The sequence below is a fragment of the Motacilla alba genome, chromosome 20 (genome assembly GCF_015832195.1).
Source record: "Motacilla alba alba isolate MOTALB_02 chromosome 20, Motacilla_alba_V1.0_pri, whole genome shotgun sequence".
Lineage (NCBI taxonomy): Eukaryota > Metazoa > Chordata > Aves > Passeriformes > Motacillidae > Motacilla > Motacilla alba.
The window spans coordinates 1,002,354-1,014,467 of record NC_052035.1 but is presented as its reverse complement, the minus strand read 5'-3'; the positions used below and the strand labels follow the sequence as shown (position 1 = coordinate 1,014,467).

General features: G+C 59.9%; 1 protein-coding gene across 2 annotated transcripts; it reads right to left on the bottom strand.

Moving 5' to 3' along the window:
- Nucleotides 1-3,407: 3,407 nt before the first annotated feature.
- MYL9 (myosin light chain 9) lies at nt 3,408-12,114 on the bottom strand. Of its 2 annotated transcripts, XM_038159195.1 has the most exons (5): nt 11,900-12,114; nt 10,883-10,956; nt 5,518-5,721; nt 4,270-4,431; nt 3,408-4,102 (listed from the first exon to the last, which is right to left on the bottom strand). In XM_038159195.1, exons 3-5 carry the CDS (start codon nt 5,699-5,701, stop codon nt 3,930-3,932), a joined length of 519 nt encoding a protein of 172 aa, XP_038015123.1. In that variant the 5' UTR covers nt 5,702-5,721; nt 10,883-10,956; nt 11,900-12,114; the 3' UTR covers nt 3,408-3,929. The 2 variants fall into 2 exon arrangements, with proteins under 2 accessions (XP_038015123.1, XP_038015124.1); XM_038159196.1 differs by lacking the exon at nt 10,883-10,956 and having other exon boundaries at nt 11,900-12,110.

The window sequence follows — 12,114 nt, the reverse complement described above, 5'->3', positions numbered from 1 at the left end:
ACACCCCGGACTGCCGGGGCTGTGCCAGCCACGGTGCCCAAGCAGGACTGTCCTCCTGAGCAGTCTGCTTTTGCTCCCACCTTTTGGAAAATGCTGGTTTAGTCTTCCACCGAATTAAGACAACCGGGAAACGGTCCCGGTCCCTGGGCTCAGCCACCCCCCCAGGGCTCGGCCATGAGCCACCCCTCGGGTCCCTCCACCTGCCTTTGCTCCCTGGACTGGTAGTGTGCAAACAACTTTGGAAGAATCCCATCGGGTGGGTGCCTGAGCGGAGCGTGGAAGGAGCCTGAATCCCGGGGCAAGCCCAGCCTGGCATCCCAGAGAGCTCCCAGCTGATGGAGAGTAAGGAGCCTCTGGGATGAGGGACCAGGGAAGGGGCTGAGGTGCATCTCCCTGTCCTTCCCACTCCGAGCTTGTCTGTGCTGAGCCCTGCCCGGGCCCATTGACATGATAATACTGCTAAACTTCAGCAATTTGAACAACAATCAGCCAACAAGAGCCTGAGGGGGAATGCTGAAAATCCAGAGGGATTCTGGGAACCGCAGGGTGATGCTGGAAATCCCGGGGAAGCTGGAACTCCCAGGGGAAGCTGGGATTCCCAGGGGGATGCTTGGCACCCCAGGGGGATGCTGGAATCCCCAGCCTGCCTCCCAGGTATGGACACTTCCCAGACTGGCCTCTCTCCATCCTCTGCCCACCCTCTAATCTTCGGTCTGCATTTTTAGCAGGGCAAATTGGATTTGTGGTTGGCTGTGCTGGCTGTTTGCTGCCACCCTGCCCTTGGGGCCACTGCTCCAGCAGCAGGCCCTGCTCCCAGCTCAGGGCCACTGGACCTGCTTCAGGCTGGGATTCCCCCAGCAGGACCGGCCCTGGGAGCTGGGCTCCAGCTGGAGCCCCTCTCCTGGGCACTGCAGTCCCTCTATCTCCTCCTGCCCCTTCCCATGGGGAAGCTCTGCTCTGATTCCTTCCTGGAGGCCATAGGGCAGGACAGACCTCTCAGCAGGCACTGCTGTACCCTTTTCCTCTCTGATGTTCCTCTAATTTACACCTCTGGACATGGCAAGAGGAGTGTGGGGACACCAGGAGTTCACAGCACTGCTGAGAGCACTGAGAAAAGCAAACACTCCGGGGTCAGGGGGCCCTGGGCTGCACTGGGAGCTGTCACAGACCAGGCCCACAGCTGGGCTGCCCAGTGCGGGACACAGGGACAGACTGGACAGGGTCCAGCACAGGGCCATGAAGGTGATGGAGGGACTGCAGCGTCTCTGCCATGAGGAGAGGCTGAGAGAGCTGGGACTGCCCAGCCTGGAGCAGAGCAGGCTCAGGGCATCTCATCCCTGGGGATAAAAACCCAGGGGGAGGCCGCAGAGGGGACAGGGCCAGGGACAGCCCCAGGGGCCTCGGGCACAAAGTGACACACAGGAGGAGGGGCCCTCCGAGCTCAGGAGACACTTCTGCTCTGGGAGCAGCTCTTCTAGACTGACCAAAAGGTTCACCTAAGTTGGTGTCCCCCTGCCCCAAGCAAATGCTTCTGAAATGAATGTCTTTATTTTGCTGCTATTTAATACCTTTGAAACGAGTCAGGTCAGGTCCAGCTGCTGCCTCTGCTGTTTCTGATGCAGCCCAAGGACAGCTGACTTCCTGGGCTGCCAGTGCCCATGGCCAGGTCACATCCAGTTTGTCACCACCAGCCCAGGGCTGCTCCCCACCCAGCCAGCCCCAGCCTGTGCTGGTGCTGGGGCTGCCCTGACCCAGGTGCAGGACCTTGCGCTTGGCCTGGTTGAGCTCCATGAGGTTCACGTGAGCCCAGATAGATTTGGAGTTTCATAGATTCATCAAATCCCAGAATGGTTTGGGTTTGGGGGGACCTTAAAGCTCATCTCATTCCTCCCCCTGCCATGGGCAGAGACGCCTTCCACTATTTCAGGGTGCTCCAGTCCTGTCTAACCTGGCCTTGAACACTTCCAGGGGTGGGGCAGCCACAGCTGCTCTGGGAAACCTGTGCCAGTGGAGTAAGTTTATTTACTCTTCCCATAAATACCTCAGTGTCCAATAACAAATTTGTTCTGCTTTGCTGTCTCAGGGTTGAAAGTCCCACAGTGCCAGCACAGCCGCGCCAGTGAAGAGGCAGCTCAGACCCAGCAGTTTTGGCAGCTGCTTGAGGCAGCAGCTCTGACAGCCCCAGGCTGGAGCCTGTGGCAGCTCCCAGCTCAGAGCAGCAGTGAGTCCATCCCACTTCTGGCACTGTGAGGATCTGGGCTGCTCACACAGGGTGATCCCTGGGGGCCAGAGGGGCTAAGCAGCACTCCTAGATGCAGCTGCCCTGGGAGCTGATCTGTCCCCAGCTCCAGCATCAGCTCCTCTGCCCCAAAGTGATTTCTGTGGATGTTCATGCTGCTGGGTGTCACAGTGACATTTATAAAGCATCCAGGCCTCCAGAAGCCTTCAGGCTTGGGAATTCTCTCCGGCTGTGGGAGAACTGTAGTTTTTCCCTGGCACAGCAGTGAATTAGGGAAGAAGTTGGTACCCATGAGGCTGGAGGTGGGCTGGTTTGGGGCTGCTGCTGCTGCAGAGCACAAGCCCTGACCCTGGGGGACTCCCTGGAGATCACAGGTCACCCTTTCACATCTGACAATTTACTTCCTTTTTCCTGGTGTTGGTAGTTCCTGCAAAATAGGACCACTGAGACCAAGGAGTAGCTTTTAATTCATGGATCATCTCCCAGGTGAGAGAGCATCACCTGGGGCCTGGAGCGTCTCTGGTGCCTCTGAGCCCAGCATATGCCCATGGAGCTCCCACAGACCCTACCCAAGCTTTCCCAGCACTGGTAGCATCTCTGCCGTGCACTATGCCCTCACCAGGTTTTGTAGGTTTGTCCCCCCGTTTTAAATAAAGAATTGCTGGAAACTCATGCCTCCCTCCAGGGCAGCCTTCAAGCAGCATTTTAAGACCACAGCTTCACAAGGTGGGAGCGCCCCATGCTCCCACATCCTTGTCAAGGAGGTGACAAATAACCAAACCAAGGGGACAAAGCTCCTCCCCATTTCTTGTCCTCTCTGTTTCTTGCTCCCCCACCCGTGCAGGGTGACACAGAAGGGTGGCCAAGCCCCTGGGACCCTGGGCCAGCTGATGTGGGGAGCATGGCTGGCACCTTGCCAAGTGTCTCCCAGCCCATCCTGACACAGGGGCTGAGCAGAACCACCTTCAGCCCACCAGCTAAGGCAGAAAATGATGCTCAAGCTGATTTTACATCATTCGAGAGCAATTTGGCTTCAAAACCAGGCTGCCCCATTGCCAGGGGCCCTGGCTGACAAGGGCAGCAGGGTGAGGAGCTGCAGTGCCCAAACCCACCTTCCCAAAGCCCCGGGCACAGCACGGGGTCACGAGGCAGCCACAAACAGCACACGTCTGTCACACCCATCAGGCTTTATACACCCCTCCAGCTTCCTGAATCCCTCAGATCTCAGACTCTAAAGCCGTAAAACAGCCAGGGAGGAGGAACAAAGTGGGGGTTCTTTCCTGAAGGGGGAGTGTGGGAGGAGAGGGAGAGAAGCTTTTCCTCTGTGCTATGGCCCTGAATGCGGCTCGCTCAGGCTGGACCCAGACAAATCCCTGCAGGTCAGCAGGGGATGCTCACCCCAGCCCCGGGACCAGTGGCATGGTGGCTTTGAGGGGGTCAGTGGCTACTGAGGGGAAGTCACAGCAAGGCTGGGGCGCCCAGTGGGTGGGAGAGGTGATGGGAGGGGAAGGCTGGATGGGCACACAGCAGCACAGTGATGGGAGTGCATCCCCTCCAAGCGTGTCCTGATGCAGGGTGATGGTCCTGGGAGGTGTTTCCTGTGAGAGGACTCTACTGTGGGGCAGCAAGGGGAGCCAAGGGGCAGGGCATGTGCAGGGGATAGGGCAGAAGGGGTGAGTGGCCGCGGGCTCTAATCGTCCTTGTCCTTGGCCCCGTGCTTCAGGATGCGGGTGAACTCCACGTAGTTGAAGTTGCCCTTTTTGTCGATGGGCGCCTCCCGGTACATCTCATCCACCTCCTCGTCAGTGAACCTGTCCCCCATGGTGGTCAGCAGCTCACGCAGGTGGTCCTCGTGGATGAAGCCTGCAAGGAGGGCAGGGGGCAGCGTTAGCAGGGGGCACCAGGAGGGCTGAGCACAGCACCTTGCCCACCTCTCCCAAAGACACCCGCTCTGGAGCTGCCTGGGGACTGTTCCAACAGTCGTGTGGCCCAGCTCCTATGCTGGCTGTGGCAGAGGGGCTGGGCTGTACCTGAGGCCTCCTCATCGAAGCAGGCGAAGGCGTTGCGGATCACATCTTCGGGGTCGGTGCCGTTCAGCTTCTCCCCGAACATAGTGAGGAACATGGTGAAGTTGATGGGCCCCGGCGCCTCGCTCATCATCCCCTCCAGGTACTCGTCAGTGGGGTTCTTCCCTGCAGGACACAGGCAGGGGGTAGATGCAGGGCCCTGCTCCCCAGCTCCCATCCCCAGGGTCAGCCCGTGCAAACAGCTGGAACAGCTTTTATCCATTGCAAATTGATCTGCTCGTTCTTGTTCACCCACCCCATGAACATGGAAATTTCTGCAGTGCCCAGAGCTCCCCCCTCAGCACCTCTCCTGATGCTTTCATCTACACCTGGGAACAAGCTCTGCCTTGCTCTGTACTGGGGGAAGCACAGTAATTAATTTGGGGGTTACTGGAATGAAAAAAAAAAAAAAAAGCCATGGGTTCATGGCTTTTCCCGTCCCCCTGACAGCTCAGAGGAGAGGGGCAGCAGTGTCCTCACACAAGCCTCGTGCTGCTGACGTCCCCAGCACTGCTCTCATCATGGGTGCACCGGGGATGGTTCAGCTGCTCTGCCCCCAGCGCTGGCCCCTCTCTGCTCCCAGAGTTCCATCTCCCTAGGAGGAGGGAGATCCCTCCCGTGGTCAGGCAGGACCTCCAGAACAGGTTTGGCTGCCAGGTCAATCATTGACAGACCTCCCAAAGTGCAGTGGAGGTACCACTGGGGGTGGGAGGAGGGAGCCATGATCTGCAGCAAAGGAGAATGGCTCAGGGCAGGGAGTGGGTAGAGACCTGCAAGTCTCAACCAGCCCAGGTTTCACATAGCACGGGGACCTGCCCCTGTCACCCCAACTAAGAGCAATGGGAGGGCTTTGTTCCACATGGGACAGCCTCAGTGACATTCCGGGGTGAGACTACTCAAACACTCCATGGCTGCAGCTGGTGGTTGCTCCCAGGGCAGAGCTTCTCCAACTCCGAGGGTCTCTTCCCTTCTGGTGAGTGCACATGTGAGCAGCACACAGATCTGCTGCCCTTGGACGCCTCACAAACACCCCTTCTGTCAGCTGGTGGAGCAGAGAAATCCCACCCTGGGCTCTGAGGCATCCCAGCACACCCAGTGTGGGCACAAGGTCACCCTGGGTGTGGGCATGAGGTCACCCTGCAGCTCTCCCTGCTCTCAAGCTGGTGCCGGGGCAGAGGGACCTGCGGGGACACGGGGGCAGGGTGTCCTCACCGAGGGAAGCCAGCATGTCGTGCAGATCCTCCTTGTCAATGAATCCATCTCGGTTCTGGTCAATCATGTTGAAAGCCTCCTTGAACTCCTGGATCTGCGATTGGTCGAACATGGCGAAGACATTGGAGGTGGCGCGCTGGGGGCGCTTCTTGGTGGTCTTGGCTTTGGCACGTTTGCTGGACATCTTGGTGGCTGGGGGAGTACCTGGGGGCAGGAGCATCAGGAGGGCTGGGGACAGGCCGAGCCAGAGGGCCAGAGCAGGGATACACTGCCCCTGGCACCTCCGGTGCTGTGCCTCAGTTTCCCCAGCTGTCACACACTTGGGCAACACAGGGAGATGAGACAGACACAGGGTCAGACATGAGGATGGGCAGGACTTGAGATCTGATGAGTTCCACTGCAGTCACAGAGCAGGCAGTGCTCACTGCAGTTCCCCAGGACTGTCCCCCAGGGCTGCAGACAGCCCCAAACCCACTCGTTGCCTGTCCTCTCTGCATATCTGGGCACAGGGAGAGATGCCCGGCCCAGCACCCAGCTGGGTGCCAGTCCCGGCACCATGGGGATGGAGGTTTCGGCACATCAGTCACCGTGGCCGTGCCTCTCCACCTCCCCTCGCTCCGGCAGGCTCTCTAGGCCCAGCCCAGCTGCCAGGCTGGCGGGTCACCCTCGCACTCTCTGTGTCACAGTGCCAAAGCAGCTCCAGCAACCAGCACAAGGGGGTTATCTGCTCTGGCCACGTTCCTCACACACCACTGCTTCCCATGTCCCTCCCTCTGTCCATCCATCCATCCATCCATCCTACCCCCAGTGGGTCAAAAACCTCTTGCTGCTGCTCTCCCTGTCTCGGTGACCCCCACCCTGCCCAGGGAGCCCACGAGAAAAGGCAGAGGGGAGAGGGGACCATTGACCTCAGAGGGCTGCAGAGGCAGGAGAGGAGCCAAAAGCCCCAGGGCACTGAGGATGGTGCTGTTGTTACGGGTAATGAATGCCAGGAGAAGGGGGGGGGCGCAGTGGCACAGACCCACCTTTGAGGACACGGCTGGGGCAGTGTGTGTTCCACGGGGAATGGCACAGGGACCATGCGGATCCCACGCACCACTGAGGCAGGATGACAGCAGGAAAACCTGGTCCTTCCAAGGTGGGAGTTGCTGTGCCCAGCTGGAACTGGGGCCCCCAGCAGGAACAGGGCTGGAGCAGAGAGCCCACTCCCAGCCCAGGATGGCATCCAGTCCCCCTCGGGCTCCCAGCAGGGGGCTGGTGGTGTCCCCATGCTTCCAGACTGAGGGATGTACTCAGGGTTTGGAGCACTCTGCTCCACTGACTCTGCCTGAGAGGAGGATGCTCAGGTTCCTCCCAGGGGAATCCTGCCAGGCTGAGACCAGCAGGATGACAGTAAAGCCCAGCTTGGCCTGTGGGACAAGCTGGGACAGTCCTGTGGGACACTGTGGGACAGGCTGGGATGGTCCTGTGGGACTGGCTGGCCCGAGGCCAGCCCAGGGAAGGGGGAGTGCTCAAAGCCCTCGTGTTTGTGCCACAGCCATTCCTCCCTCACACACAGCCCTGGCTCCCCTCCTAGCCAGCGTCTGGCTTGGGCAGCAGCTGCTAGGGCAATAGCAAATTAATGGATCATGAAGGGATTCCACGGTGGAAGAGCAGAGAATCACTCTTGTGCTCTGTGTGCCCCATGCCTGGTGGGCAGCAGGACCTGGGCTCCTCATCAGTGCCCAGGGATGGAGCAATTCAGGAGCCACATCCTCTCTCATGGAGACACACCCCAGTGAGCTGCAGCAGGACTGTCCCTGCTGGGCTGGACACCCTGAGTGGGCTGCTCTGGGATCTGCTCTGGGACCTGCTTCCCAGCTTGGTCCTTAGTGCTGACCCCAGGGGGACCACGGGGACCTGGGGAACATCCCCTGGTGCTGGCATGGACCAGAGCAGAGCAAACTAGCCCCAGAGAGCCTTCCCCTGCCCTCCCCACACCAGACCCACTCTCCAGGTCTCTCCTTCCCCTCCTGCTATCACTCTCTCAAGGGGTAGCAGAGGTAAGGGCTGGGGCAGGGGACCACCAGCCTGGTCTTCAGCCTGCTGTGGTCTCCAGGTTCCCGCAGCTGGGCTGTGCTGGAAGGACATCAGGCAGTGCCAAATCGCAGCCCAACACACCATGGTGACCAGCCAAGCTCAGAGGGGGCTGGGCAATCTTCCCACATCCTGACAAGGCTCCCGTCCTACTGTGGAAGCACCCACAGAACCCAGGCAGGGCCCTTCATCTGCAGGGAACATGCCCCATGTCCCCAGGAGTCCTCCCTCATCCCCCATATGTCCCCATTCCAGGATGGAATCCACACCTCCCTCAGCCCCCTCCTTTGTGCTGACCTCACCACCTGACAGCAGCCACCAAACCAAACCACATCCCCTGAACTCTCCCTCCTTTCCCAGTGCCCAGCAGGAAAGAGATGTTTGTCACTAGCCAGCCAAGGGGGGCAGCAGGGCTGGGGAGCCCAGCTGTGCCTACACTGGGTGAGCCAGAGACTTCATCCCCCAGTCCATCTCTGCTTGTTGCTTCCTCCAGCCCAACAGAGCTCTTTGCAGGAGGCCAGCCCCTCTCTGCGTGCCCTGCCAGGCACCACCAAGCACCAATGACACCCCCAGATGGAATGGGCCAGTGACATCCCATGGCAGCAGCGTGGGAAGCTCAGTGCAACACCACAACACCACCAGGTCGAGTCAGAGCCAGAAATAAAAGCTCTGCTGCTGTCCCATGGCACTGGGCTCAGCTTTCAAAACACATCCAATTATTAGCAGAATTATTAGCAGAACACTACAGAAATAAGCAGGAGTTTTGCTCTCACCACATGAATTAATATTATCCAAATATTTACCCTGCCCCGACTGTGACCAGCACAGCTTGGCACCATCTCCACAGAGACAGTGCTCTTCAGCAGGATTAAGTACAATTTTGACAGCACACGGATCTGCAGTTTGATCCAAAATGTGCCCTGGAAAGATGCTCAGTCCCAAGGTCCAGCTCAGTCATTCTATCTCTGCTGTTTGACAGCTGCCTTGGGCTGGCCTGGACTTGGGAAGAGATTTTTGGGTCACTGTGGGGAAAGGTTCCTGTGCATGGTTTCTGTGCAGGGATCTGCAGACAGACCTGATTCAGCTGGAGCAGTCCCTGCTCTGCACAAGGGCTTGATGGCCATGCTCCCAGTAGCCATGCTTTCTGGGATTCCCAAAAACCCAGTTCCAGGAGCCTTGCAGGGAGTGCCTGGCCATGATGGCCTGCAAGCTGGGCTGGCCTCAGCTCAGACAAATGGTGCAGCCACCAAAGCTCCAGCTTCCCCTCAGCAGGAGGGAAATGCACGGGCACAGGTCCTGCTCCCGGCACCCCCCGCTAACAGCCCCAGCACTGCCCCAGCCCAGGAACTGTGGATCCTGGGGAGCAGAGCCAAGGAGGTCAGTGCTGGTGACAGCCACACACTGATCTGGTCCCCAGCTCACCCTATCACCAGCTGCCCTTGTTTCCTTGTCCCTCTGCCACTGCTCCTGCCAAAACAATTTCCCAGCCTCCTGCAGTGGAGGCAAAATGATCTGCTGCCAGGCTTGTGCCTCTCCACCTGAGAGCCAGACCCAAGGGACCATGGGGATGACCTAAAGAGCTCATAAATTAGTAAACAGTTTAGTTTGAAAGAGGAAAGGACCCACAGTTATCAGAAATATAAACTGCCATGTGTTTCCCCCTTGGTAAAAACCAAGCAAGCAACTCCATCCTGGTGCTGCTTCCTGGCTGTGCTGGGGAGGGTGGGACAAGCCAAAGGGACACGGCAGTGCCACCAGGGCAGGCAGCCTGTCCCAGCCCCATCCTTCCCCTCCTGCCTGCCTCCACCCTCCCCTGCAGCTCCTGCTGTGCTGCCCCAGCTCATTATCCCGGCAGGAGCTCATCGCTGGCCTGAAGGCGCTGTGACAGGCCGGATGGCACAGAGGAGTGGCAGGCAGGGGACAGCGCAGCTCCTCTGGCAGAGGTGGCAGCAGCCTGTCCCCAGTCCCTGGGGTGTTCACATGGATCCTGAAGCTATGATCTCCCAGGACACGCTGCTAAGGGTTTCCCAGGGGCGGCTGCTCAGAAGCTGCTCCAGCAGGAGCCACCCCTGGACGTGCTGAGGAGGCTGCAGTGGGACTGCCCGGCTGTCCCTGGCACAGCCGGGAAGGGACATCTGCTCCAGCAGCTCCACGACATCGTGCCCCTGCTGGCTGCTTTGGGTCAGGCAGGCAAAGAGCGATTCCAGCAGCCTGGGCTGTCCCGAGGGACACTCCTGCAGGGCAAACATTGGCTCCTCAGGAGGGACTGTGCTCAAACCTCTGCCCAGTACCAGCAAGCCATGAGGCAGCCATTCACTGGTGGGCAAGCGATGGCCCCCACCACTGGGAGCCCCGCGCAGGCAGCAGGTCCCACCCCTGCTCCAGGGTGACATGGGGGCCAGCGGGGTGAGGTGGTGCCTTGTGCATGCCCCTGGCACAGGAGGGGGGGACATCATTCCACCCTAAAGCTTTGCCAGCCGCAGGCACCTCTCAGAGCCCAAGGGCTGCCCACCAGGTGTCCCACTGGGGGAGGGAGCAGGGAGCAGCTCATCTTCCCTGCTTCTTTTGTTATTAAACCATCCCTTTCCTCCAGCACAGCACTGCTCAGGATGCCTGTGGGATGTGGCATTGCTCGGCTTCACCAAGGAGGGTTTCTGGTGCGAGGGGAGCCCCACTGCCAGCCAGAGGCACTGGGAGCTGCGGGAGGAATCCTCAGCCCACTCGACAATGCAGGAATGCAGGCAGCTGCCATTCTGCTCCTTTTATGGCCTTATTAGAGATGTGGGAAAGGGAGCCTGGAGGTGAGAGGAAAGCAGACCCTGAGCCCTGGGCTGTGTCTCCAGTCCAGCCACAGCCACCGGCACTGATGCCAGGGAGGAAGGGCCAGGGCAGCATCAGTCACAGCAAAGTGTGCAGCAACCCCCGGGGAGGCAGAGCTCATCCCAGCCCTCCCCCAGCTCACACTGGACACTGGGGTCCTGGCCAGGTCCATGCACAGCTGTGGGGCTCAGCTCAGCAGATGGTTTCTGCACTAGTTGCTTCCCACCAAGTGTAGGAGACAAGGAGCTCACCATGTGACACACGCAAACCCTTCCAAAGCACAGGTTCTGTGGCCCCCCAGGAGAAGCCCTGGCACAGACACCCTCAATGTGCAAAGAACCCAGCCCCTTCCCATGCCCGGGGAGACCGGGAAATGGACCACAGGCACAAGGTCTTCATGGCCTCGGGCAGTCAGCATAACTGTCCTGGCCGGAGTTTGCTATTTTCCCAGGGGAATTAAGGGGCTCACCTCGGCGGGGGAATGTGGCCGCAGCGCCTCGGAGGGGGGAGGTGATCGCTAACTCCTCCTACAACCGCACAGAGCTTGCCAGGGAGAGAGGAAAAAAATTCCAGTGACTGAAGGAACCCAACCATCTTTGGTCAGCAGCGGTGGTTGTTAACACTTGGGGATGTTCCACTCCAAAGAATTCAGCTCCGGCCGCCGCCTTCTCCTACACATCCACGTTTTAGAGCTTGCCTGGCTTTTATCACAGTTGAAACATTTTGTACCAAAAGGGCATGCTGGGAGGGAAGCCAAGAGGACTTCAAGTTTTCATGGGAAAGACTAAACAAAACACAACATCCCTCTGTGCTTAAGGCTGAAGGAAATGAGCTAAATAAAGCTTTTCTGCCTTAAAGAAGTTTATTGCCTGAAGTGGCTCCCAGGTCACTGGGGAGATATCTGGGGCATCACGCATGCATCCAGATCTTGTCCCTGATCATCAGCAAAAGGACTTGGAGGAAAAGGAGATGTTCCAGACTCGAGCAGCCTCAGAGATCAGGAGGTGGGTGAAGCCACGGGCAGCAGGATCTGCTCCAGCAGCTCTGCCATCCCGGAGAAGCCGGGATGTCCCAGCTCCAAGGCACTGCAAACAGTTACCCTCAGCTTAGCTCAGCTCAGGACCCCTCCCCACCTGTCCTTGCCGGGACATTTCTGCTGGGCCTGGCAAGAGGCTGCCCGGATACAGGATGCCCAGCAGGGCACACCGAGGATCCTCCTGCCGCCTCGACCCGTCCCCAGGGCTGACGTCGGCACCAGCTCCAGCACCGCGGAGGGGGAGGAACGGCGGGGCTGCCTCCCTCTGCTCCCCGAGGCAGCAGGGCCAGGTCCCCCTGCTCTCCCGGGACGGCTGGGGCCGCTCCCCCTGCTCCCCTCGGCTCCATCCCTCCCGCTCCATCCCGCCCCTCCCTCCCCGCCGCGGCCGCTCGCTCCCGTCCCGGGGCCGCTCGTTCCCGTCCCGGGGCGGTCCCGGCGCCGCCGCCTCACCTGTCCCGGAGCGGGGAGCCGCGGGCGCTGCCGGAGCTGCGGGACGTGCGGGAGCTGCGGGGCCGGCGCGGCTCTGCGGGACGCGGCTCCGCGGGGCGGGCGGGCCCAGGGTCCCGGCCCGGCCCGGCCCGGCCCATACAAGGCAGAAGAATGCGGCGGGGCCGGGGCCGCGGGGCCGGGGCGGCGGGACGCCCTTATATAGACGAAAGCGGCGC

Bases quoted from the DNA above. Each gene is read 5' to 3' on its own strand.
- MYL9 (XM_038159195.1), bottom strand. From the start codon at position 5,701: ATGTCCAGCAAACGTGCCAAAGCCAAGACCACCAAGAAGCGCCCCCAG. The intron at 4,432-5,517 runs GTGAGGACACCC...TGTGTCCTGCAG, and splicing joins CGACATGCTGGCTTCCCTCG to GGAAGAACCCCACTGACGAG. The intron at 4,103-4,269 runs GTACAGCCCAGC...CCCTCCTTGCAG, and splicing joins CTTCGATGAGGAGGCCTCAG to GCTTCATCCACGAGGACCAC.